The sequence below is a fragment of the Meles meles genome, chromosome 2 (assembly GCF_922984935.1).
Source record: "Meles meles chromosome 2, mMelMel3.1 paternal haplotype, whole genome shotgun sequence".
Taxonomy (NCBI): domain Eukaryota; kingdom Metazoa; phylum Chordata; class Mammalia; order Carnivora; family Mustelidae; genus Meles; species Meles meles.
In genome coordinates, this window is record NC_060067.1 from 7,901,212 (window position 1) to 7,924,568 (window position 23,357).

At 40.4% G+C, this 23,357-nt stretch overlaps 1 protein-coding gene across 1 annotated transcript in view; it reads left to right on the plus strand.

Annotated features, from left to right (window-relative positions):
- The window catches only part of BTC (betacellulin), a 52,276-nt gene that overhangs the window by 24,336 nt on the left and 4,583 nt on the right, over positions 1-23,357 (plus strand). Inside the window, exons 2-4 of the mRNA XM_045997178.1 lie at positions 1,737-1,835; positions 16,757-16,874; positions 21,694-21,840. Of these exons, the coding sequence (XP_045853134.1) occupies positions 1,737-1,835; positions 16,757-16,874; positions 21,694-21,840 (364 nt within the window). The remainder of the gene's footprint in view (positions 1-1,736; positions 1,836-16,756; positions 16,875-21,693; positions 21,841-23,357) is intronic.

Sequence of the window (23,357 nt, forward strand, 5' to 3'; positions counted from 1 at the left end):
CCTTTGAACTTGCTGGATACTATTGTCTTCTGGCGCAACAGTCTCACTTTGTGTTAGGGCGGATTGGTTAGCTGATTGCCTGTCTTACTAGCTTCGGAGTGCTTTGAGGGTAGAGTCTGTCCTATCCACCTGTGTTTTTCTGGATGCTCATGGATGTTTGTTGAACTGAACTGAATTAGAGAACATGCATAGTTTGGAAACCATTGGCTAGATGGATAAATGTCAATATACCCAGTGGGCAAGTTATCCGATTCCTGCCAGTTACATAATAATGAGTAATTTAAATGAGCATTGATTACATGCCATCAATGTGTTGTTTTGTATACTCACCTGATTGAATCCTCACAGTAGTGCTCTGAAGAGGAGATAATAATTATCTCCATTTTGCCAATGAGGAAATTGAGAGGTTATGAAATTGGCCCAAGGTACATGACTGTAAAACAGCAAAAACTGGTCATGAACTCAGGTCTAGCTAACTCCCAAGGCATCTCATTTCTCCCCATCTGCCTTTCCTTACCTTCTCCTGCCCTCTCCAACTTCTTACTATAGACATTTATTATAGACATTTAAATGGAGAGAAGAACATAATAAACCTCAATATGGCCTCTGCCCCGCTTCAACAATTACCTATATGTGGCCAATCTTGTCACATCTGTAAGTGTTTCTCAGCATCTTGCACCCACCTCCCCTTGTTGGGTTATTTTATTTTTTTATTTTTTAAAATATTTTATTTATTTATTTGACAGAGAGAGAGCGGTCACAAGTAGGCAGAGAGGCAGGCAGAGAGAGAGGGAGAAACAGGCTCCCCACTGAGCAGAGAGCCCGATGCGGGGCTCGATCCCAGGACCCTGAGATCATGACCTGAGCCGACGGCAGAGGCTTAAACCACTGAGCCACCCAGGCGCCCCTGTTGGGTTATTTTAAAGTAAATCTTGGATACATTAATTTCATTAATAAGTATTTAAATTTATATCTTTAAGACATATGGACTCTGTTTTTTATCCTGAACCGCAATATGATTATCACCCTTAAAACTATCTGTAGTAATTCCTTAATATTATCCAACGTCTAGTCAGGGTCAAATTTCTCAGATTAGCTCATTAGTGACTTTTTACAGTTGATTTTCTTGAATCAGGTCCACACAAGAACTACCCATTGTATTTTAAACTGTTCTAACCACCACACGGTATTCCTCTCTCCACCATCCTTTCCATGAGGTCCTTCTCAGCAACAGGAGTACCTAGCTGAGGGAAGGTGCAATTTTCAAATAGTTTCCACAGATTGAATATCTAGTTCATGTATCTCAAGAAGGAAGTACAAACAATGGTTAATACCTGAGAAACATCGAATCTTTATGGAGTGGAGAGAGTCCATGTCCTCCATTCTCCCTGGAGATTCATCCGTGTATGTGCAGCTGCGAACCCTTTCTATTCCTCTGCTCCTGTGGTGTCTCCGTCATAAACTATGGCCAAGTCCCTTCACTCAAGATGCATAGTTACATGCAAGTGATGTTGGCCTGAAAATTCTGTCCTTGTCCTGGAGGGTAAAAAAAATTAGATGTGCTGGTCTGTGCACCCGTGCTCCCACCCCAGGCCCCTTGCTGTGGGAGAATGCCTTGGAAATGAAAGTCACAGGCTTGTTATTTTCATAAATGGGTCATGACTTTGGTAGAGTACTTTGCATTAAGGAAATTTTCAAGTTTTCATGCTTGTTTTGGTTCTGTTTTGAACTTGAAGGTCTAGTGATCCTCCACTGTGTTGTGGCAGATGGGAATTCAACGAGGAGTCCTGGAAAGGATGGCCTTCTCTGTCGAGATCCTGGGGAAAACTGTGCAGGTAATGCTTAACAAATGATGCATTTGTATTTTATCAGCCTCTTGTTCAATCTTGGAAAGCTGATTTCCCTAATTTTAATTTTTAATACTCATGTAATCATAAAACTAGGTAGTTTTTTGAGCACATACGAATATTCCAGGCTCTCTGCCAAGTGCTGTATGTATAGTAATGCCTTCATTCCTCATGAGGGTCCTCTGAGCTGGACAGTATTTTTGACTTTATTTCAAAGTGAAGCCTAGAAAGATTAAGTAACTTGCCAAAAGTTACAGAGCAGGTAAATTGTGAATCTGGGATTCACACTCAGGTCTTTCTGATTCCAGGGCTCCCATTTTTAATAATTATACTATTTTAGGTGTCGCAGGTATGTCCTCCAGACTCTAGCATGCAATATCTTGGAATAGATTCATAAAAAGTTGGCATACTCTATTCAAATTATTTTTTTTATATTCCGCAACTTAAAAGAAGGGAAGAAGGCAACGACTTTTACATATTTTTTACCTTCGAGATGCTTGATTCAGTATTCTCAAAGCTATAGTCCAAAGAAAGGATGAGTCTTGGTAAGAGATCAAATAATAAGTATTTTAGGTCTTGTGGGTCATGCAGCCTTTTTACAGCTACTCAGCTTGGCCATTGTATTGTGAAAGCAGCCATGGACAAATTGCAAATGAGCAACTTTAGATCTATTTTAATAAAATTTTATTTAGAGAAATAAGCTGTGGGCCAGAGTTGGCCATTGGACCATAGTTTGATGACCCTACTCTGTCCTTTTTATAAATTGAACGGTCTGGTCTTCTGGGGTTGTTTCTGTTTTAAAATAAAACATAGGCCAATTCTAAAAGTAGGTTGGAGAGAGCCTCCTGTATTCCCTAGAAACTTTTTGGAGCTGGGAGGGTAGTGACTTGGTGTTAAGTGCTCCTTTCCTAGCACCCTGGAGAAGTCATAACTGAGCCAGGAACATACTGAGCAAGTTGTCCTGTTGTGAGTCATCAGTTCCAGCCCAATTTTCCTCTTTCTTTCCTCATACTAGTAGGTGGTCTGGAAAGTGCCCACATGCTGTGAAATCCATTGGTGTCTTAGGTCATGCTTGTGTGGGTCTTGTCATTCATGTAGAGAGAAGAACAAGGCCAATTTTATCTTCAGTTGAGTTTTAAATATCTTCAATGATGGCATTTTCACATTTCTTTTGGGAGATTATTCTGTCATCCAGTGATTGAGAGTATTAAAAAACCTTCCTCATCATTATCTTAAATGTGTTACCCATTTTTAAAAATTTTAATAAGAATATTTGTTTGTTAACTATAGGCAGGATGTTGTACAGTATATCTCTTGAAGTTATTCGTCTTGCTTAACCCAAACTTTGTACCCATTAAACAGCGACTCCTCATTCCCCTCACACCTCCACACCCTCAGCCTCTGGAAACCACCATTCTGCTCTCAGCTTCTGTAGATTTGGTTATTTAAATACCTTTTATAAGTAGAATCATGTGTTTGTTTTTCTATAACTGGCTTACTTATCTTAGCATAACGCTCCCAAGGTCCATCTTTATTGTTGCAGAAGGCAAGAATTTTTGCTTTTTTAAGGCTGAATAATATTCCACTGTTTGCATAAACCACATTCGTTCATATTTTGATGGATATTTAGGTTGTTTCCACATCTTGACTATTGTGCATAGTGCTGCAATAAACATGGGAGTATGAGTATATCTTTGAGATTCTAATTTCAATATTTTTGGTTAAATACCCAGAGGTTGGAATGCTGGATCGTATGGTAGTTTTGTTTATCAGTATTTTTTTTTCCCTCAGAAAACTCCGTAGTATTTGCCATAGCAGCTGTAGGTTGCCTTTTTGGTCTATTAATTGTTTCTTTGCTGTGCAGAAGATTGTTGGCTTGTTTAAAGTCACACAGTAAGTGGGGTAGCCTACCACAAATTTGGAGAGAGCAGGTCTAGAAAGTATAATTATTAATCACCATGCTAAACTGCTGGAATCATGTGGGAAGATCACAATGCTGAATATGCAAAGAAAATTCTGGAAAATAATCCTTGAAAGTAAAACCCAAAAGGGAAAAACTGTTCTTGAAAAGTAGTTAATGTGGAGCAGGAGCATAGTGTCTTTATTGACTCTGTGACCTTGGGCAAGTCACTTAAGCTTTGAGATATCCGTTTGCAACCTGGAAAATTAAGAAATGAATCAGATGATCTTTAGGAGTTGTTATCGTTTCTAAATGATTTTATAATTTTATTTTCAAATAGCCCCCATCTCTAAGCATTTCATTTTTATTTTGTCCTTTTCTGTCTTGAGGAAGGAAAGTATTCATTCCTACCAATGCTTCTGTGTACCAGCAATGCAACAGGCCCTTTTCTAGGTACCCCAGATGCAATAAGGAACAACATGGTCAAGGATGAGGTCGTAGAGGTAATGGGGAAAGAGAGGTAAAGGGTAATGTCATGGAGAGCCTTGCTGGGGATTATAAAACCTTCAGCTCTGAGTTTTAATAACATCACTTGGTGTCTGTGTGCAAATGAGACAGTTAAACAGGGACAGACAGAAGCAGGGAGACTAGTTAGAAATTGTTGCCATGGAGACTACTTCTGGTCTAGAGATAAATGTCATGCTTAGACCAAGGGAGTAGAGATGGAAGGAAAAGTCTGAATATATTTTGAGTACAGCCAATGGAATTTTCTGACAAATTGGTTGTAGAGTAAAAGAGAAAGACATCGAAGTGACTCTAAGATATCTGGCCTGAATCATAGAAAAAAAGTAGGTTTCATTTACTGAGATGAGGAAAGACCAGATACAAGGGGGGATCTCAGGTGTTCCATTTGGGTAGTGTCAATTTCCAATGTCAGTTAGACAACCAAGTGGAGATGTTCGTTGTGCTGTTGGACACTGAAGGAAGACATCTGGGATGGAAACATAAATTTGGGATTGTTACCATAAAAGCGTTCAAAGCCAGGAAATGCTCAGAAAGGGAGTGTGGAGAGAAGAGATGAGAAAGCACTGAGTCCCAAAGTATTGTAAAATTTAGATTCTGGGGGATATAGGAAAGAACCCGCAGAGAAGACCAAGCAAAGGAGGCTTTATATACACCAGAATCGCATGGCATGCACCCTCAAAAAGCAAAAGAAATACAAGTTTTCTTCCTGTCCAGTTTTCTTTATGTGCCCCCAGCTGAATGATTTTAAATGTGCAAATACACTCACACACCAACACTAAGTTATTTTTTTCTTCCTTTAAAAGGATAGAATGAGAAATGGCAGCTCTAAGTGATGTCCCTCCCCCGTAAGCTGAGAAATCCTTGGCCTAGCCCTCCTGGTTAAAAGATATGCCGATCTGTTCTGATTAACCCCCTTCATAAGCATATTCTAGTAACACTGGAGGGTTAACAAATACATCTGTGAGACCTTTTTTTCTTTACCTGGAGTCACCAACTCTTGCATTTCTATGGAAAATGGCATTGGATGTAACACAAATACGAGTCTTCAGATAAGAGAGATTTTCAAATTTTGCACTTCTTCAAGGGCAGTATGAATTTATATTCCCCTGTCTCCAGGAGATAGTTGGCAAGATAAGAAGGAAAATTAACTTAGAAAATATAAAACTTTCTTCTTCATCTCCCGGCTTAAGAAGGTTGTAAAGGGAGGAAACCCCTATTGGGAAGTTGCCAGGAAGTCAAGGACTAGAAGATTAAAGGCTTAGCCTTTCCTTCAAAGACTAGGATAGTCTCTGCAAACTTAAACTTTTCTGTCCACTAGCTGCTCCTTTCTTAAGGTTGAATATCTATGAGGAGGGGGAGAAAAAATATATAGGTATTTTTTTCACTCCCTCTCTCTCATTGTTAACACTGATGGGAACTTTATCTCAAAATTTAGGCCCTCCTTTTAAATGTCTTGAACAGAGATTTAACTGCGTATTTACCTGGGGGTTAGAGATACTATGCGGTTATCACACTGTAATGATAATTACATAAAATATATTACCCTTGAAGCTGATTTTAGAAAAGCTGATGATATGGATATAATTTATAAAATCATTAAATAGATTTATAATGAGCAGACCTGGAAGAACTAAGTGAACGTTTTATGAAAAGTAAAGCTAATGTATCAGCTCTGAGGAGGTTTAGACATAAAGCATCGCAAGGCCTGATTTGGTTTGAGAATAAGAATTGTCTCCAAGAAAGATCAGGGAATTGTGTTGTTTAACCAAAGCATCCATCAAAATGAGAAAAATTCCATACCTAAACTACATCATTTGATTGTGTGCGCTATTCCTCCACTGAAGTTTGACCCAAAACGAATCTATCACATCTCCTCTAAATGCTCATATGACCCAAGGAAGGTGACCAGTTCTTGTCTATCTGCCCATAGGATGGAAAAAAGATGTTCTTGCATAGAATTAGATATTGTCATACACCTTCCTGCAGGAACCCTCATAGTTTCTTACCTAATTGGCTTTAGAGTCTTTGGAATTGGGCATCCCAAGAAGAGACCAAGGTATGTTACCTGCAGTGCCCAGCCGCTTAAGAGTTTGTGCTGACATTTTTCAGTATGTGGGACCGACTTACTCCCATAGAATGTTTTGGTTTTGGAAATGTGGGTTGGAAAAGAGTAAGGTGGGAGGGAAGAAAGATCAGTTAGTTTCCACCACCTCCAGCATGAGGGGAGTTTTCACATTAGGTTTTCAAGACCAGGTCATTTGCTTCTCAACAAAGAAACAGAATACATGGGACGAATCATTCTTTTGTCATAGGATTAACTTCTTGATAAACATCTCTGCAATGGAAGGGTAGGCCTTGCCATCCCTTGCTCAATGTCATCAGGTCTCACGATAGGCAGAAACCGTTAGATTTCACAGTTGTTCAATTTTCAGGTAATGTGACCTTGATGAGTAACAGATGAAGGCAACTGGAATTGAGGGGGCCTTTTGAAAGGGGTATGCTGATAAGCCTTCTCATTTCCATCAGAGAGAAACGATGATCCCATCTGTTTGGGGAGGTGGGGGCAGGGCTGCACCCTATGTGCGATGTAGTTTTCTCCAGTTTTTAAAGTCCCATAGAGAAATCACTGGACGTTTTTTGCTTGGTGGCATGGAGGGGTTTTTAAATCTGAATAATGCTGGGGATATTTAAGATCGTGTTTATTTGGCAAAGGAGAGAGCTCTGTGAATGATTCAGACAGGGCCTGGCAACCATTTCCCTGGCCTGGGTCTGTGCTGCTTGGATGGGCTGAGGTCGGTCAGGTCACTGCACCCAGCAGCTGCTGGTCAAGGCACTTTTTGTGTATCTTGCTGTGTATGGGCTTTATTAAAAGGCTGGCTGCATTTAAAGGAGCATAACAACTAGACGAAGTAGTAAAGCTCAGGGTACAGAGCCACGTAGCTTAAGCTTAATGTCAGATATGTGTTGCAAAGTAGGAAGGACCTTTCTGGACCACAGCAGATCTATCACTAAGTCTTACTGCTTCTTCTTCTTCTTCTTTTTTTTTTTTTAAAGATTTTATTTATTTATTTGACAGAGAGAGATCACAAGTAGACAGAGAGGCAGCAGAGAGAGAGAGGGAAGCAGGCTCCCTGCAGTGCAGAGAGCCCAATGTGGGGCTCAATCCCAGGACTCTGGGATCATGACTTGACCCGAAGGCAGAGGCTTTAACCCACTGAGCCACCCAGGTGCCCAGTCTTACTGCTTCTTAAATTCATCTCCTAGACCTCCATGCCCTTGCTGCAGGCCCATGTCACATGTTTGCATGGCTCAGGCAGTGGTTTTCTCCTTGCTCTCAGCCTCTTCCTACTCTAATCCAATCTTCAGCTTCCCACTAATATGCTGATACAATGCTAAATTCAAAAAGCATAGTTCTGGGAGGAGTCAAGATGGCGGAGAAGTAGCAGCCTGAGACTACATCAGGTAGCAGGAGATCAGCTCGATAGCTTATCTAAACATTGCAAACACCTACAAATCCAACGGGAGAGTGAAGAGAAGAAGAACAGCAACTCTAGAAACAGAAAATCAACCACTTTCTGAAAGGTAGGACTGGCGGAGAAGTGAATCTAAAACGACGGGAAGATAGACCGCGGGGGGAGGGGCCGGCTCCCGGCAAGCGGCGGAGGAACGGAGCACAAAATCAGGACTTTTAAAAGTCTGTTCCACTGAGGGACATTGCTCCAGAGGCTAAACCAGGGTGAAGCCCACGCGGGGCCAGCGTGGCCCCAGGCCCCGCAGGGTCACAGAAGGATCGGGGGTGTCAGAGTTTTGGAGAGCTCGCAGGTATTAGAACGGAGAAGCCGGCTGCAGAGACAGAGCCGAGGACTGAACTCTCAGCTCGGGGTTACCTTGAACAGGTCGCGGGCTGGGTGAGCTCGGAGCGCGGCTAGAGGCTGGGGATACGGGAGTGATTGGGTGCTGTCCTCTGGGGACGCACTGAGGAGTGGGGCCCCAGGCTCTCGGCTCCTCTGGGCCGGAGACTGGGAGGCCGCCATTTTCATTCCCGTCCTCCGGAACTCTACGGAAAGCGTTCAGGGAACAGAAGCTCCCAAAAGCGAACCCGAGCCGATACTTAGTCCGGCCGCCGGTAAGGGCGGTGCAATCCCGCCTCGGGCAAAGACACTTGAGAGTCACTACAACAGGCCCCTCCCCCAGAAGATCAACAAAATATCCAGCCAGGACGAAGTTCATCTATCAAGGAGAAAGCAGGTTCAAATCCTAAGACAGCAGAGCAATTCCAGAGGAGGAGAAAGCAAAGCACGGAACTCATGGCTTTCTCCCCATGATTCTTTAGTCTTGCGGCTACTTCAATCTTTTTTTTTTTTCTTTTTTCAATTTTTTTTCTTTTTTCTTTTTTCTTCTTCTGCTAAATTTTTTTAAAACTTTTACCCTTTTCTTTTTTAACGTTTTATGATTAGTTCATCTAAATATATATATTTTTTCTTTCTTTTTTATATTTTTTTATTTGTTTTATTTTTTAAATTTTTTTCTTTTTTTTTTCTTTTTTTTTCAGAACCTGTTTTTATCCCCTTTCTCCCCCCCACAATCAGGGGTCTCTTCTGATTTGGTTACAGCGCATTTTTCTGGGGTCTTTGCCACCCTTTTAGTAGTTTATTTGCTCCTTCATATCCTCTTATCTGGACAAAATGACAAGGCGGAAAAAATCACCACAAACAAAAGAACAAGAGACAGTACCGAAGGCTAGGGACCTAATCAACACAGACATTGGTAATATGTCAGATCAAGAGTTCAGAATGACGATTCTGAACATTCTAGCCGGGCTCGAAAAAGGCATGGAAGATATTAGAGAAACCCTCTCTGGAGATATTAAAGCCCTTTCTGGAGAAATTGAAGAACTAAAATCTAACCAAGTTGAAATCAAAAAAGCTATTAATGAGGTGCAATCAAAAATGGAGGCTCTCACTGCTAGGATCAATGAGGCAGAAGAAAGAATTAGTGATATAGAAGACCAAATGACAGAGAATAAGGAAGCCGAGCAAAAGAGGGACAAACAGCTACTGGACCATGAGGGGAGAATTCGAGAGATAAGTGACACCATAAGACGAAACAACATTAGAATAATTGGGATTCCAGAAGAAGAAGAAACAGAGAGGGGAGCAGCAGAAGGTCTATTGGAGAGAATCATTGGAGAGAATTTCCCTAATATGGCAAAGGGAACAAGCATCAAAATCCAGGAGATGCAGAGAACCCCCCTCAAAGTCAACAAGAATAGGTCCACACCCCGTCACCTAATAGTAAAATTTACAAGTCTTAGTGACAAAGAGAAAATCCTGAAAGCAGCCCGAGAAAAGAAGTCTGTAACATACAATGGTAAAAATATTAGATTGGCGGCAGACTTATCCACAGAGACCTGGCAGGCCAGAAAGAGCTGGCATGATATATTCAGAGCACTCAACGAGAAAAACATGCAGCCAAGAATACTCTATCCAGCTAGGCTATCATTGAAAATAGAAGGAGAGATCAAAAGCTTCCAGGACAAACAAAAACTGAAAGAATTTGCAAACACCAAACCAGCTCTACAGGAAATATTGAAAGGGGTCCTCTAAGCAAAGAGAGAGCCTAAAAGTAGTAGATCAGAAAGGTACAGAGACAATATACAGTAACAGTCACCTTACAGGCTACTAATGGCACTAAATTCATATCTCTCAATAGTTACCCTGAATGTTAATGGGCTAAATGCCCCAATCAAAAGACACAGGGTATCAGAATGGATAAAAAAACAAAACCCATCATTATGTTGCCTACAAGAAACTCATTTTAGACGCGAAGACACCTCCAGATTTAAAGTGAGGGGGTGGAAAACAATTTACCATGCTAATGGGCATCAGAAGCAAGCTGGGGTGGCAATCCTTATATCAGATCAATTAGATATTAAGCCAAAGACTATAATAAGAGATGAGGAAGGACACTATATCCTACTCAAAGGGTCTGTCCAACAAGAAGATCTAACAATTTTAAATATCTATGCCCCTAACGTGGGAGCAGCCAACGATATCAACCAATTAATAACAAAATCAAAGAAACACATCAATAATAATACAATAATAGTAGGGGACTTGAACACTCCCCTCACTGAAATGGACAGATCATCCAAGCAAAAGATCAACAAGGAAATAAAGGCCTTAAATGACACACTGGACCAGATGGACATCACAGATATATTCAGAACATTTCATCCCAAAGCAACGGAATACACATTCTTCTCTAGTGCACATGGAACCGTCTCCAGAATAGATCACATCCTGGGTCACAAATCAGGTCTCAACCGGTATCAAAAGATTAGGATCATTCCCTGCATATTTTCAGACCACAATGCTCTGAAGCTAGAACTCAATCACAAGAGGAAAGCTGGAAAGAACCCAAATACATGGAGACTAAACAGCATCCTTCTAAAGAATGAATGGGTCAACCAGGAAATTAAAGAAGAATTGAAAAAATTCATGGAAACAAATGATAATGAAAACACAACAGTTCAAAATCTGTGGGACACAGCAAAGGCAGTCCTGAGAGGAAAATATATAGCGGTACAAGCCTTTCTCAAGAAACAAGAAAGGTCTCAAGTACACAACCTAACCCTACACGTAAAGGAGCTGGAGAAAGAACAAGAAAGAAACCCTAAACCCAGCAGGAGAAGAGAAATCATAAAGATCAGAGCAGAAATCAATGAAATAGAAACCAAAAAAACAATAGAAAAAAATCAATGAAACTAGGAGCTGGTTCTTTGAAAGAATCAATAAGATTGATAAACCCCTGGCCAGACTCATCAAAAAGAAAAGAGAAAGGACCCAAATCAATAAAATCATGAATGAAAGAGGAGAGATCACAACTAACACCAAGGAAATACAGACAATTATAAGAACATACTATGAGCAACTCTACGCCAACAAATTTGACAATCTGGAAGAAATGGATGCATTCCTAGAGACATATAAACTACCACAACTGAACCAGGAAGAAATAGAAAACCTGAACAGGGCCATAACCAGTAAGGAGATTGAAACAGTCATCAAAAATCTCCAAACAAACAAAAGCCCAGGGCCAGACGGCTTCCCAGGGGAATTCTACCAAACGTTTAAAGAAGAACTAATTCCTATTCTCCTGAAACTGTTCCAAAAAATAGAAATGGAAGGAAAACTTCCAAACTCATTCTATGAGGCCAGCATCACCTTGATCCCAAAACCAGACAAGGATCCCACCAAAAAGGAGAACTACAGACCAATATCCTTGATGAACACAGACACAAAAATTCTCGGCAAAATACTAGGCCAATAGGATTCAACAGTACATTAAAAGGATTATTCACCACGATCAAGTGGGATTTATTCCAGGGCTGCAGGGTTGGTTCAACATCCGCAAATCAATCAATGTGATACAACACATTAATAAAAGAAAGAACAAGAACCATATGATACTCTCAATAGATGCTGAAAAAGCATTTGACAAAGTACAGCATCCCTTCCTGATCAAAACTCTTCAAAGTGTGGGGATAGAGGGCACATACCTCAATATTATCAAAGCCATCTATGAAAAACCCACTGCAAATATCATTCTCAATGGAGAAAAACTGAAAGCTTTTCCATTAAGGTCAGGAACACGGCAGGGATGTCCATTATCACCACTGCTATTCAACATCGTACTAGAAGTCCTAGCCTCAGCAATCAGACAACAAAAAGAAATTAAAGGCATCCAAATTGGTAAAGAAGAAGTCAAACTATCACTCTTCGCAGATGATATGATACTATATGTGGAAAACCCAAAAGACTCCACTCCAAAACTGCTAGAACTTGTCCAAGAATTCAGTAAAGTGTCAGGATATAAAATCAATGCACAGAAATCAGTTGCATTTCTGTACACCAACAACAAGACTGAAGAAAGAGAAATTAAGGAGTCAGTACCATTTACAATTGTACCCAAAACTGTAAGATACCTAGGAATAAACCTAACCAAAGAGACTAAGAATCTATACACAGAAAATTATAAAGTACTCATGAAAGAAATTGAGGAAGACACAAAAAAATGGAAAAATGTTCCATGCTCCTGGATTGGAAGAATAAATATTGTGACAATGTCTATGCTACCTAAAGCAATCTACACATTTAATGCAATCCCTATCAAAATACCATCCATTTTTTTCAAAGAAATGGAACAAATAATCCTAAAATTTATATGGAACCAGAAAAGACCTCGAATAGCCAAAGGAATATTGAAGAACAAAGCCAAAGTTGGTGGCATCACAATTCCGGACTTCAAGCTCTATTACAAAGCTGTCATCATCAAGACAGCATGGTACTGGCACAAAAGCAGACACATAGATCAGTGGAACAGAATAGAGCGCCCAGAAATCGACCCTCAACTCTATGGTCAACTCATCTTCGACAAAGCAGGAAAGAATGTCCAATGGAAAAAAGACAGCCTCTTCAATAAATGGTGCTGGGAAAATTGGACAGCCACATGCAGAAAAATGAAATTGGACCACTTCCTTACACCACACATGAAAATAGACTCCAAATGGATGAAGGACCTCAATGTGAGAAAGGAATCCATCAAAATCCTTGAGGAGAATGCAGGCAGCAACCTCTTCGACCTCAGCCGTAGCAACATCTTCCTAGGAACAACGGCAAAGGCAAGGGAAGCAAGGGCAAAAATGAACTATTGGGATTTCATCAAGATCAAAAGCTTTTGCACAGCAAAGGAAACAGTTAACAAAACCAAAAGACAACTGACAGAACGGGAGAAGATATTTGCAAACGACATATCAGTTAAGGGGCTAGTATCCAAAATCTATAAGGAACTTAGCAAACTCAACACCCAAAGAACAAACAATCCAATCAAGAAATGGGCAGAGGACATGAACAGACATTTCTGCAAAGAAGACATCCAGATGGCCAACAGACACATGAAAAAGTGCTCCACGTCACTCGGCATCAGGGAAATACAAATCAAAACCACAATGAGATATCACCTCACACCAGTCAGGATGGCTAAAATTAACAAGTCAGGAAATGACAGATGCTGGAGAGGATGTGGAGAAAGGGGAACCCTCCTCCACTGTTGGTGGGAATGCAAGCTGGTGCAACCACTCTGGGAAACAGCATGGAGGTTCCTCAAAATGTTGAAAATAGAACTACCCTATGACCCAGCAATTGCACTACTGGGTATTTACCCTAAAGATACAAACATAGTGATCCGAAGGGGCATGTGTACCCGAATGTTTATAGCAGCAATATCTACAATAGCCAAACTATGGAAAGAACCTAGATGTCCATCAACAGATGAATGGATAAAGAAGACGTGGTATATATACACAATGGAATACTATGCAGCCATCAAAAGAAATGAAATCATGCCATTTGCGACGACGTGGATGGAACTAGAGGTTATCATGCTTAGTGAAATAAATCAATCGGAGAAAGACAACTATCATATGATCTCCCTGATATGAGGACATGGAGAAGCAACATGGGGGGGTAGGGGGATAGGAGAAGAATAAATGAAACAAGATGGGATTGGGAGGGAGACAAACCATAAATGACTCTTAATCTCACAAAACAAACTGGGGGTTGCTGGGGGGAGGTGGGATTGGGAGAGGGGGAGGGGGCTATGGACATTGGGGAGGGTATGTGCTATGGTGAGTGCTGTGAAGTGTGTAAACCTGGCGATTCACAGACCTGTACCCCTGGGGATAAAAATACATTATATGTTTATTAAAAAAAAAAGATTTGGAAGGGGAGGTGAACCATAAGAGACTATGGACTCTGAAAAACAACCTGAGGGTTTTGAAGGGTCAGGGGTGGGAGGCTGGGGGAACAGGTGGTGGGTAATGGGGAGGGCACGTTTTGCATGGAGCACTGGGTGTTGTGCAAAAAGAATGAATACTGTTACGCTGAAAAAATAAAAAAAAAAGCATAGTTCTTACATATACCATTTAATTTAATCCATAAGAACCTTCTTCAGCTCTCCCCTGTCTTGTATTTGAAGTGTAAACACCTCAGCCTACTGACGTTTGAGGTCTCTAACTTCCATTCACAGCTGTCCTCAGCTGTTCCCCACCAGGTCCCCTACATCTCCATTAAATCTGCCTCCTCCCTGCTGCAGGATCAGGCTTGGGCATTCCTGACTCTGAGCTTTTGTTTCCAACATTCTCCACAAGTGCATAGCTTGCTTACCTCCTCTTAAAAAAGCAACCCATATTTTCCAGAACTTTTTTTTTATTAGATAAACACTCTTTCTAATGATACAAATTCTCTTAGAATTACCAAGATTTTCAAGATTCTAGAATCAACTCAGTTACAGAGGACTTGATTGTCTGGGGTCCTCTGCTAGGAAATTCTGCATGAGTTCTTATTTGAGCTCCACAACAGCCCTCCACGGTAGATGGTATCATCTTCAGTGTCCAGGTGGGGAAACTGAGGCTCAGACAGCTTCGTAAGCTTGCCCAGACCCATGCAGCCAAGGAAAAGACAGAGCTGAAAATAAAACACTGATTTCCTTCCTCCTAATCTGGTCTTCTCTCTTTCCACTGTTTCCAGCATGCCACATCTGCTTATGTGGGAACTATGACTGTTCTTACTGATGGGTTGCTTAGTATCGTCTTTAATGTTTTCCATTGTACCAATTTAGATAGACGAGATAGATTTTACTTTTTTGATGTTTTCCAGGGCTTACTACAGGGCTCTGGAAATAGAAAGTACAAATGAAAGTTGACTGATAAATTTATTTGCCAAAACATACAGATCTTTGTTTTTGAGACACTTTGCAGTTATTTCTGGAAGAAATTGCAGTAAGAGTCCCATTGACTGGCATGCGTGGGAGCAAACGTCTGGCATGCACAAGCTGTCAGCATAGCTGGTAACCAAGTCACCCGCCAAAACCAGGTCAGCCAGTTCCTCAGCAACATTCTGCCACCCCCTGAAACTTTGTGACCTGGCATCACAGGAATTTGCTGGTTATAGATCATCCAAAGTTCTTGGCAATTCCTCTTCCTGGTGGGCCTGGGCAATGATATGTACTCATTTTATCATATTAATTAAGAAGTTTTAGGAGTTGTTACTATGAATGTCATTGGGATGCCAGGTGCCATAGCAAACCTTGTGTGAAATGACCTTCTAAAGTGAACATCGTGGTCTTTCTGGCTCCACAGTTGTCAGTCCTGTATGCTGCTGGTCACACCATGACCATGGAAAAGTCCAACCCTGGGTCAGAGCAGGCTTGCTGGCTGTAGTCTCTGGGTGTGGGCACATGTCTGGTGTGGATCAGCTCATGGGCCACAAGTCACTATCTCTGTACCATTTCTCTTGTCAATCCTTATCTATTAAAACCTTATGCATGTAAGCAAGGGGGAAACTGTTACATATTACTGTCCCAGTTTAAAAAATTAGGCAAGGAAAACTCTAAAAGGTAAGACAAGGAATTTGGAGCAGGATCAAATCCTGCATATGAAGCTTCCAGTATTTTCCTCTTTCTTCAGAGCAAGAGAAACCATTCAGGGGTTAAATGAGGGAGAATCTCTCATTCAGGCAAGCGTGACTTCTGGGTGCGTCAGGCTGAGAGCAGATGACAGTTACCTGCTGAACAGCTGGCTTGGCTGAGCTCCAGAGTGGGGCGGTCATGGACTCTGGGGCAAGACCCCATTGCATCTAGGTCTCGCTTCCGCCACTTAACTTGCGTGTGATCTTGGAAGGTGACTTAGCCTTCATGTGTTGTTCTTTGTTCATCCGTTACTGCGAGATTAGAATGATGCTTACCTCACAAGGCTGTTCCAAGCATTAAGTTAACATATATATATTATTATATAATTTATATTGTTATATGCATTAACATATATATTATTATATTATACTTAACAAGCTGGATACTGGTTATATATATATATATATATATACACACACATACTGGTTATATATGTTATATATATATATATAGATATATACTGGTTATATATGTTATATATACTGGTTTTATATATATATAACCAGTATCCAGCTTGATAAGTGCTATGTACATGTTTAAGGAAAAAAAGGAAAGGGAAGGGAAGGGTGGGGAGGGGAGAGGAGATTTAAAAAAAAAAAAAGGTTATTTTTTTAATGAAAAAAAAAAATGTCTCTGGTACCCTTCACAGAAAGAGTAGCCTTCTCTCATCACGACTATGCTTTACCCCTTAAGCAACGCCAAGGTTTCTGAGAGGTAGGCTGGACATAAATCTTAATTAAAAGATGCAATATTCCCACCAAGATCCCCAAGACCCTATCTCTAGAGCTATTCGGGGACCACAAAAGTCTGGCTTGTATCCCAGTGTGGAGAGAAGGAGAACCAAGAAGTAGGAGTCCGTTCAACAGAAAAATCTCCGCAGAGAGGGGAATGGGATTCTCGGTCCGGATGGGTCTGGGAAGCCAGTTGACTGACGCGGCCTTTTCTCACTTGGCAGCTACCACCACGCAGTCGAAGCGGAGAGGCCACTTCGCGCGGTGCCCCAAGCAGTACAAGCACTACTGCATCAAAGGGCGATGTCGCTTCGTGGTGGCCGAGCAGACGCCGTCGTGCGTGTAAGTGGAGCGCACCTGCCGGCGGGCAGAGGCTGCGCAACGGTGCGGGCCGGGGCGCGCGAGGACAGGGAAGGCTGAGCCCGCAAGCCCTCGGTCAGGACCCCGTTCCCCTGGTCCTGGCCGCCCGCTCCACAACCCTCGCCACGTGCTTTGGGGCCCTTTGGGCAGCTTCTCAGGGAGAAACTGGCGGGCACTTTCCTCCGAAACAGAGCCCGGATCGGCTCCCAGTCTGCGTCCAAGCAGAGCCCTCTGCCCAGTGTGAACGTGCTTTTAGCCTCCATCACTCTCCCAGGTGGTCGGGACGGAAGCGAATTCTTCTGGCCTGTGTGAGGTAGTTCGTAGTTAATATGAAGGATTTTCTGCCAGATGAAAAGCTGCTTTTGTAGGTGTCGAGTAAGTGCCAGGAAATGAGCCTGTTAGTAAGCAGAGATTTGCAAAGCCTGATCCTTAGGAAGGGGACTGGGAGGAAAGTGCTCTCTCCACCTCCTAGGAGATTGAGGCTAAGTTTAATTTTATTTAGGCACAAACAACTTTTTTTAAAAAAAATTTACTTTCTTCTAAAGAGATGCCCCTCTAAGTGTTCTCTGAGACCTCTTCTGATGGATGAGCAAGGTGATTTTTTTAAGTATAATATTGACATAAGTTCATAGAATGTTTATGTTTTTATGTGGATTTCCTACAGTATACATTTTTTTCCCATAAGTGTCTCAGAACAGAGATTCCAAACCCTAATTTAGTGAAACATTGAAGGGTAATGGACTCCATCAAAACTTAATTAAAATTAAATTTAATTAAAAATAAATACACTGGTTGATACTTACAGGGGGATAAGAATTGCTAGTGTAAGGAAATTTTAAAAAATGTGTGTGTTTGTGTGTGTGTTGGGAAAGAAGAGAGCTGCTTTCTTTTCTTTTCTTTTTTTTAATTTCCTCTAATTGCTTACTGTCTTAAGAGACTATATTGAGTTTTAAAAATATTTATTTTTATTTTTTATTTTATTTCTTTTAGAGAGAGAGGGTATGCATGCTCACACAAGCATGGCACTTGATGGGGGGAAGGGTAGAGTTGAGAATCCTACGCAGGTTCCACACCCAGTGCAGAACCCCACCCGGGGCTCGATCTCAAAACCCTGAGATCGTGACCTAAGCCATCATCAAGAGTTGGACACTTAAACGACTGAGCCACCCAGGTGTCCTGAGTTTTAAAAATACTAATGCTCTTTAACCCAGTACATTTTTCCAACTTATCCCTAGGTCTGCAGATTTATTGTTCTTTAATATTCTTACATTCTAAAATGAAAACCACAATGTGTAATCTACCTGCCCAAGATAAAAACACAACTCAGATCCTTCAGTGTGAGGTTAAAACTCATTTCCATGGCTTCTGCAAGCTCCTCTGATCCTGGCTCACCTTCCTAGCCATATCTCTCACAGTATGCCCAAATGTTTCTCTGAAATCCTGCATTCCTTTTCATGCTTTATCACATAAGCTCCCATGGCCCAGAAAGCTTATCATTACTGATGTTTTAGGTGTAACTTGGACATCAGTTCCTCCTGGACTCCTGCTTTGGCATTGACTTTCCTTTCTCAGACACATACTCCTGTGTGTTAGATGTCCTTTCTCTGAGATCAGTCACCCTCCTATGAAAACTCTTTTCCTCTGGAGCATGGCTGTTGGTTTCCTTGAGGGTCCCTTCTGAGTCTGTGAGCACCTAAAAGTGGGTCTTGTGGCTTATTCATTGTGTTCCAGGGCCACGCGCAGGGCCAGAGTTTAATAGGTGTTCAGGAAATGACCAGTGAATAAGTAAGTCCCTCTAGCATGGTCCATCTAAAGTTATGCCGTCAAAACTATGAACAACTTCCTCTGGGCCAAGAACAGCTTCTTTGTGGTAAAAAGCTACAGAATCAATGGGAAGCTGAAGAGCATAGGAGTCAGAACATGGCTTTTTGGAGTCAGGTAGACCTAAGTTAAGATTTTGTCTGCACCAATTATAAGCACTGTTAATAGTGGGTCTATTACCTTTCCTGGGCCTCAGTTTATCTACTACAAAAGGAGGTAGTAGTATTTCCCTCTCAAGTGTTGAAAATAAAGCAATCTGTTAAAAAAAATCCTTAGTATAGTACCCAGCACAGAGTAGATGTTCAATAAATTGTATCACTGAGATGAGTGGGACATATTGGACGTGACTTGACCTTTTGAGTGACTTGGCATAGCAGAGATTTAGACAAAACCCTCTTGCCATGGGGGACTCTGCTATCCTGAAAAACCAGAGGTACCCCCTTTTGCTTAGAATTACAGGAATTGTGGACTCCTGTTTTTACATTAAAAAAATGGTGTGTTTCCAATAACTCAAATCCCTTGAGTCTTCTCAGTATTTTCTTAGAATGGGGATGATTTGTTTCCAGACACATACTTTTTATTTATTTATGTAGCACAGTTCATTTAAGCAGGGTTGCATGTGCTTGGGGCAGAAACTCGAAAGTCAAACTTCCTGAGTTTGAATCCCAACCCCACTCATGTAATTTCTCTATACCTCCGTTTTTCCATCTGTAGAATGCATTAATAAATGGCAGCTATCTCGAAAATGTTATAAGGATCAACTGAGGTAATAGTTACAAATCTCTTACAACAGTGTCTGCTGATTATTTCAGAACAGTGATCCTAAATCTGGTTTGCCAGAGTCCTAAAGGGTCATGGGCATCTTTAAAAATTATTTTACATTTTATAAGATGCTTGTTAAATAAAAACTCATGTATTCATTTATTCAGCATTTAATAAACATCAACTAGGATCTGGCCCTCTTGATCTCTTTCTCTTCCACTGAGATGACCATTAGCTGATATGTTACTGGTTTTCTGAAAGGGAACTAGCATTAGAGTCACTATGTAACTTGGCTATGGGCATGTTTGACCTTCTTGCATGACCTTATCAGGTTATAGCTTGCAGGAAGTACTGCTAACTGAGAAATTCAATTAAAGCTTGATTAAGCCACTGAACCCAGAACTTATCATTAGGAAAACATTCTGAAAGAGCAGCAAGCAATTGCTCTGTATTTTATGGGCAAGTTATTGTTTAAAAAAGCCATATTCAGTAAATCTGTTAGAGAAACAAGCTAATTGGAAGAGATTATATTTGTAAGATCTTAATTATGACCTTAAAAAAAACTCTTTAAAAAATATCCCTTTCACATATGCAATTAAATGTGATTTTCCCTTCCAGTTCCAATCCTATGTGTAAGACACTTGTGATATTTTAAGATATTTCTAAGCTCTCTTCCCATGATTTTGACCTTGTGACAAAGATGCTTAGCTGTCTTGCAGGAAGCAATTTCCCTTCATACATCCTTGGGGTCCTTTTGCAATAGATGCCATTAGATATCTTTTCTCTTTTGCTTGCATTGAGCCTCACCTTTCAATTGATGGTTGTGGCTGAGCTAGTTTTTGTTGTAGTTGTTTCAAGCATTATATCAGTTATAATGTTGGCGTTAAAGGATCTCCTTACTTGTGCAAGATAGGCTTTGTGGGAATTAGCTACCTTGCTCCTGTCAAACATAACCTATAGAATGGCCTGGCAAATAAATCCTTTGTTTAAAAAAGATAAAAACAGAACGAAATAAACAACGCCAAGAAAACCAATCAAGGTTACAGAGAAATCTGTTTAAGAAGCAGAATTTCATCTTTTTGAGATTTATATAATTATACAGGCCACCACTATCTCTTTTGTTTTGAATGAGTCTGAAGAGTTGAATTTGCATTGTTAATGCGAAGGGACTAAAGTCACAACATATATTTTCAGTTTGGAAGTGTCCTCCAACAAACTTCTTATGCACCTTTGAAGCATCTGACGTGATTCAGAGAATACTTTGGATATTCCCCAAATCACTGAGCTTTTAGCTTGTTGAGCCTTGCTCAGACAAGTCTTGGCTTGGTCAAAGGGAACCTGCTGTGTTGGGGTAAATCCTAAGTCTATGTTGATAAAGAGTTGACAGACTGAGGAAAGTGAACATCCCCCTTGGAGGTTTGTTGCTGTCTGTTCACTGCACTTTATGACGGCCACTGAGAAAGGGGCCACTTACAGAACAGTGGAGGACATGGTGTCCCTCGAGCATCAGATGAAGGGGCTGGAGAGGATAAGACTCTTTTGTTTTGGAAGGATGTGGTGTTTTGGAAGGATGTGGTTGGAGAGGTGATGAATAAAGGAGTATCACTTCAACTGTGGCCACGTTGAGTAGCAGGATCAGAACTGGTGGGTGGAAGTTAAGAGAGAGAGAGAGAGAGAGGAATCCTGTTGAATCACGTTTATGGAGACTTCTACGTGTTAGGCATTGGTGTATGAACTTTCACACCCATTACGATGTTGGATCATATTAAATAGTGTAATTTTTAAATAATTTGTAGCAAGAGAACTGGAGCATGTTGAGGGCCCTACAATGGAATGGGAAGTCCTGGGGATTTTGAATTTCTTATCATAGTGTTATTTAAGTGCTTAGGAAGGCTGTGAAGGGAATTTTGCCATCCCCTATCTTTCAAGCTCGGAATCTAAAACTTTAAACTAAGTTTTGGTAACTGCTGTCATCTCTGTTTATTTATATTAGCCGTATTGTTAATGTTCAAGTGATGACAGGTTTTCAACCAAGCAAAGAATGTGAAATTACTTGTGAACACAGTGGGATACAGCTTAATTTGCAAAGAAAATTTTTTAAAGGAACTGCGCCCTTATTAATTCCTGTCAATGACAACAGTGTTAGTTTCTTCAAACAAGAAATGGCAGAGATTCTTCAAAGTCTTGCACTGTTTACCTTGTTGTTTTGTTTTTCCAGCTGTGACGAAGGCTACACTGGGGCGAGATGTGAGAGAGTTGACTTGTTTTACCTCAGAGGAGATAGAGGGCAGATTTTGGTGATTTGTTTGATAGCAGTTATGGTCATTTTTATCATTTTGGTGGTCGGTGTCTGCGCATGCTGTCAGTAAGTATTTTTAAAATTTACTTTTAAGTAAATCTGAGAAATTGTATGTTGCTGTGTCTTCTTCTTTCCTTCCTCTTTCTTCTTTCCATTTTGTTATGATTTAAATAAATCACATTTTGAGGTTTGCCATTATTTTTATTGAAGTATCTACTTATAATAAAACACACAATGCATAGTTTTTGTCATTTTACTGAGCGTAAGTATTATAATTAAAAATAAAATGTGTTTAAATTATAATTAAAAATAAAATGTGTTTAAATAAATGTGTTTAAAATTGATTGAAAAAAAAGAAGGTGGGCAAAAAATGTGAAGGTAATCAGAGGTATTACACTTCCAGTTGTGAGATAAATAAGTCCCTGGGATGTCAGGTATGGTATGGCAATTGTAGTTAACAATACTCCATTGTATATTTGCAAGTTAAGAGAGAAGATCTTAAAAGTTCTCATCACGAGGAAGAAAAATTTTGTAACTATGTATGCTGACTGATGTTAATTAACCTTACTTTGGTGCCCATTTTGCAGTATATGCATATATCAAATCATTATAACACATCCCTGAAACTGATACCATGTTCTATGTTAATTATATCTTAATTAAAAAGCCAATTATGGAGTCTTAAAGTCAGTCATATTTTATGTGGGTCTGTTAGTAGGCTTAACAAGACTTTTACTATCTTAAATGTCACCATGACACAGTGACTTAGGAAGGTAGAAACAAACGCACAAAAACATTTTTTCCCCTAGACCACAATAAAATAATGCATTTATTCACAAGAGAGGATTACAATTTTTCCTTTTCATTATGTACCACAACTTTGAGAATCAAAAAACACCTTGATTTTTTTTTTTCCTCCAAGACAGTGTTTTGGCATAATTTTCAAGTTAGTTTCTTTTGTAAAGCTATCAAAATTTGTATCAGAACAGGACTCCAACAGAATATGGTAAACGGCCATTTTTTAAAGTGCTATATTTTGGGGATGTCTGGGTGGCTCAATCTGTTAAGTGTCTCCCTTCCGCTCAGGTCATGATCCCAGGGTCCTGGGATTGAGCCTGGCATTGGGCTCCCTGTTTGGCGATGAGCCTGCTTCTTCCTCTCCCTCAGCCTGCTGCCCCCCTTACTTGTGCACAGTCTCTCGCACTCTCTCTCTGTCAAACAAAAAAATAAAATCCTTTAAAAAAATATAAAGTGCTATAGTGTTGCCTTGAGAAACTAGTCTGGCCCCCTAAACTGCTGCATTCAATTTTGGGCTACTGTACACACCCAAACAGAATGTCTCATGACTCTTTTCTTCACACACACACACACAAAACAAACAAAACAAAAACAAAAAACAAAACAACCCCCCCCCCAAAAAAAACCATTTTGGTGTAGCTACCAGAAGTCTACAATCTTTTATTTTTATCCCAGTTCTGCTATTAAATAACTTTGAAAGTTTGGATGAACTTCTTAACGTCTTTATTTTTTTAAAGATGTGTTTATTTATTTATTTGAGAGAAAGAAAAAAAAACACAAGAGTT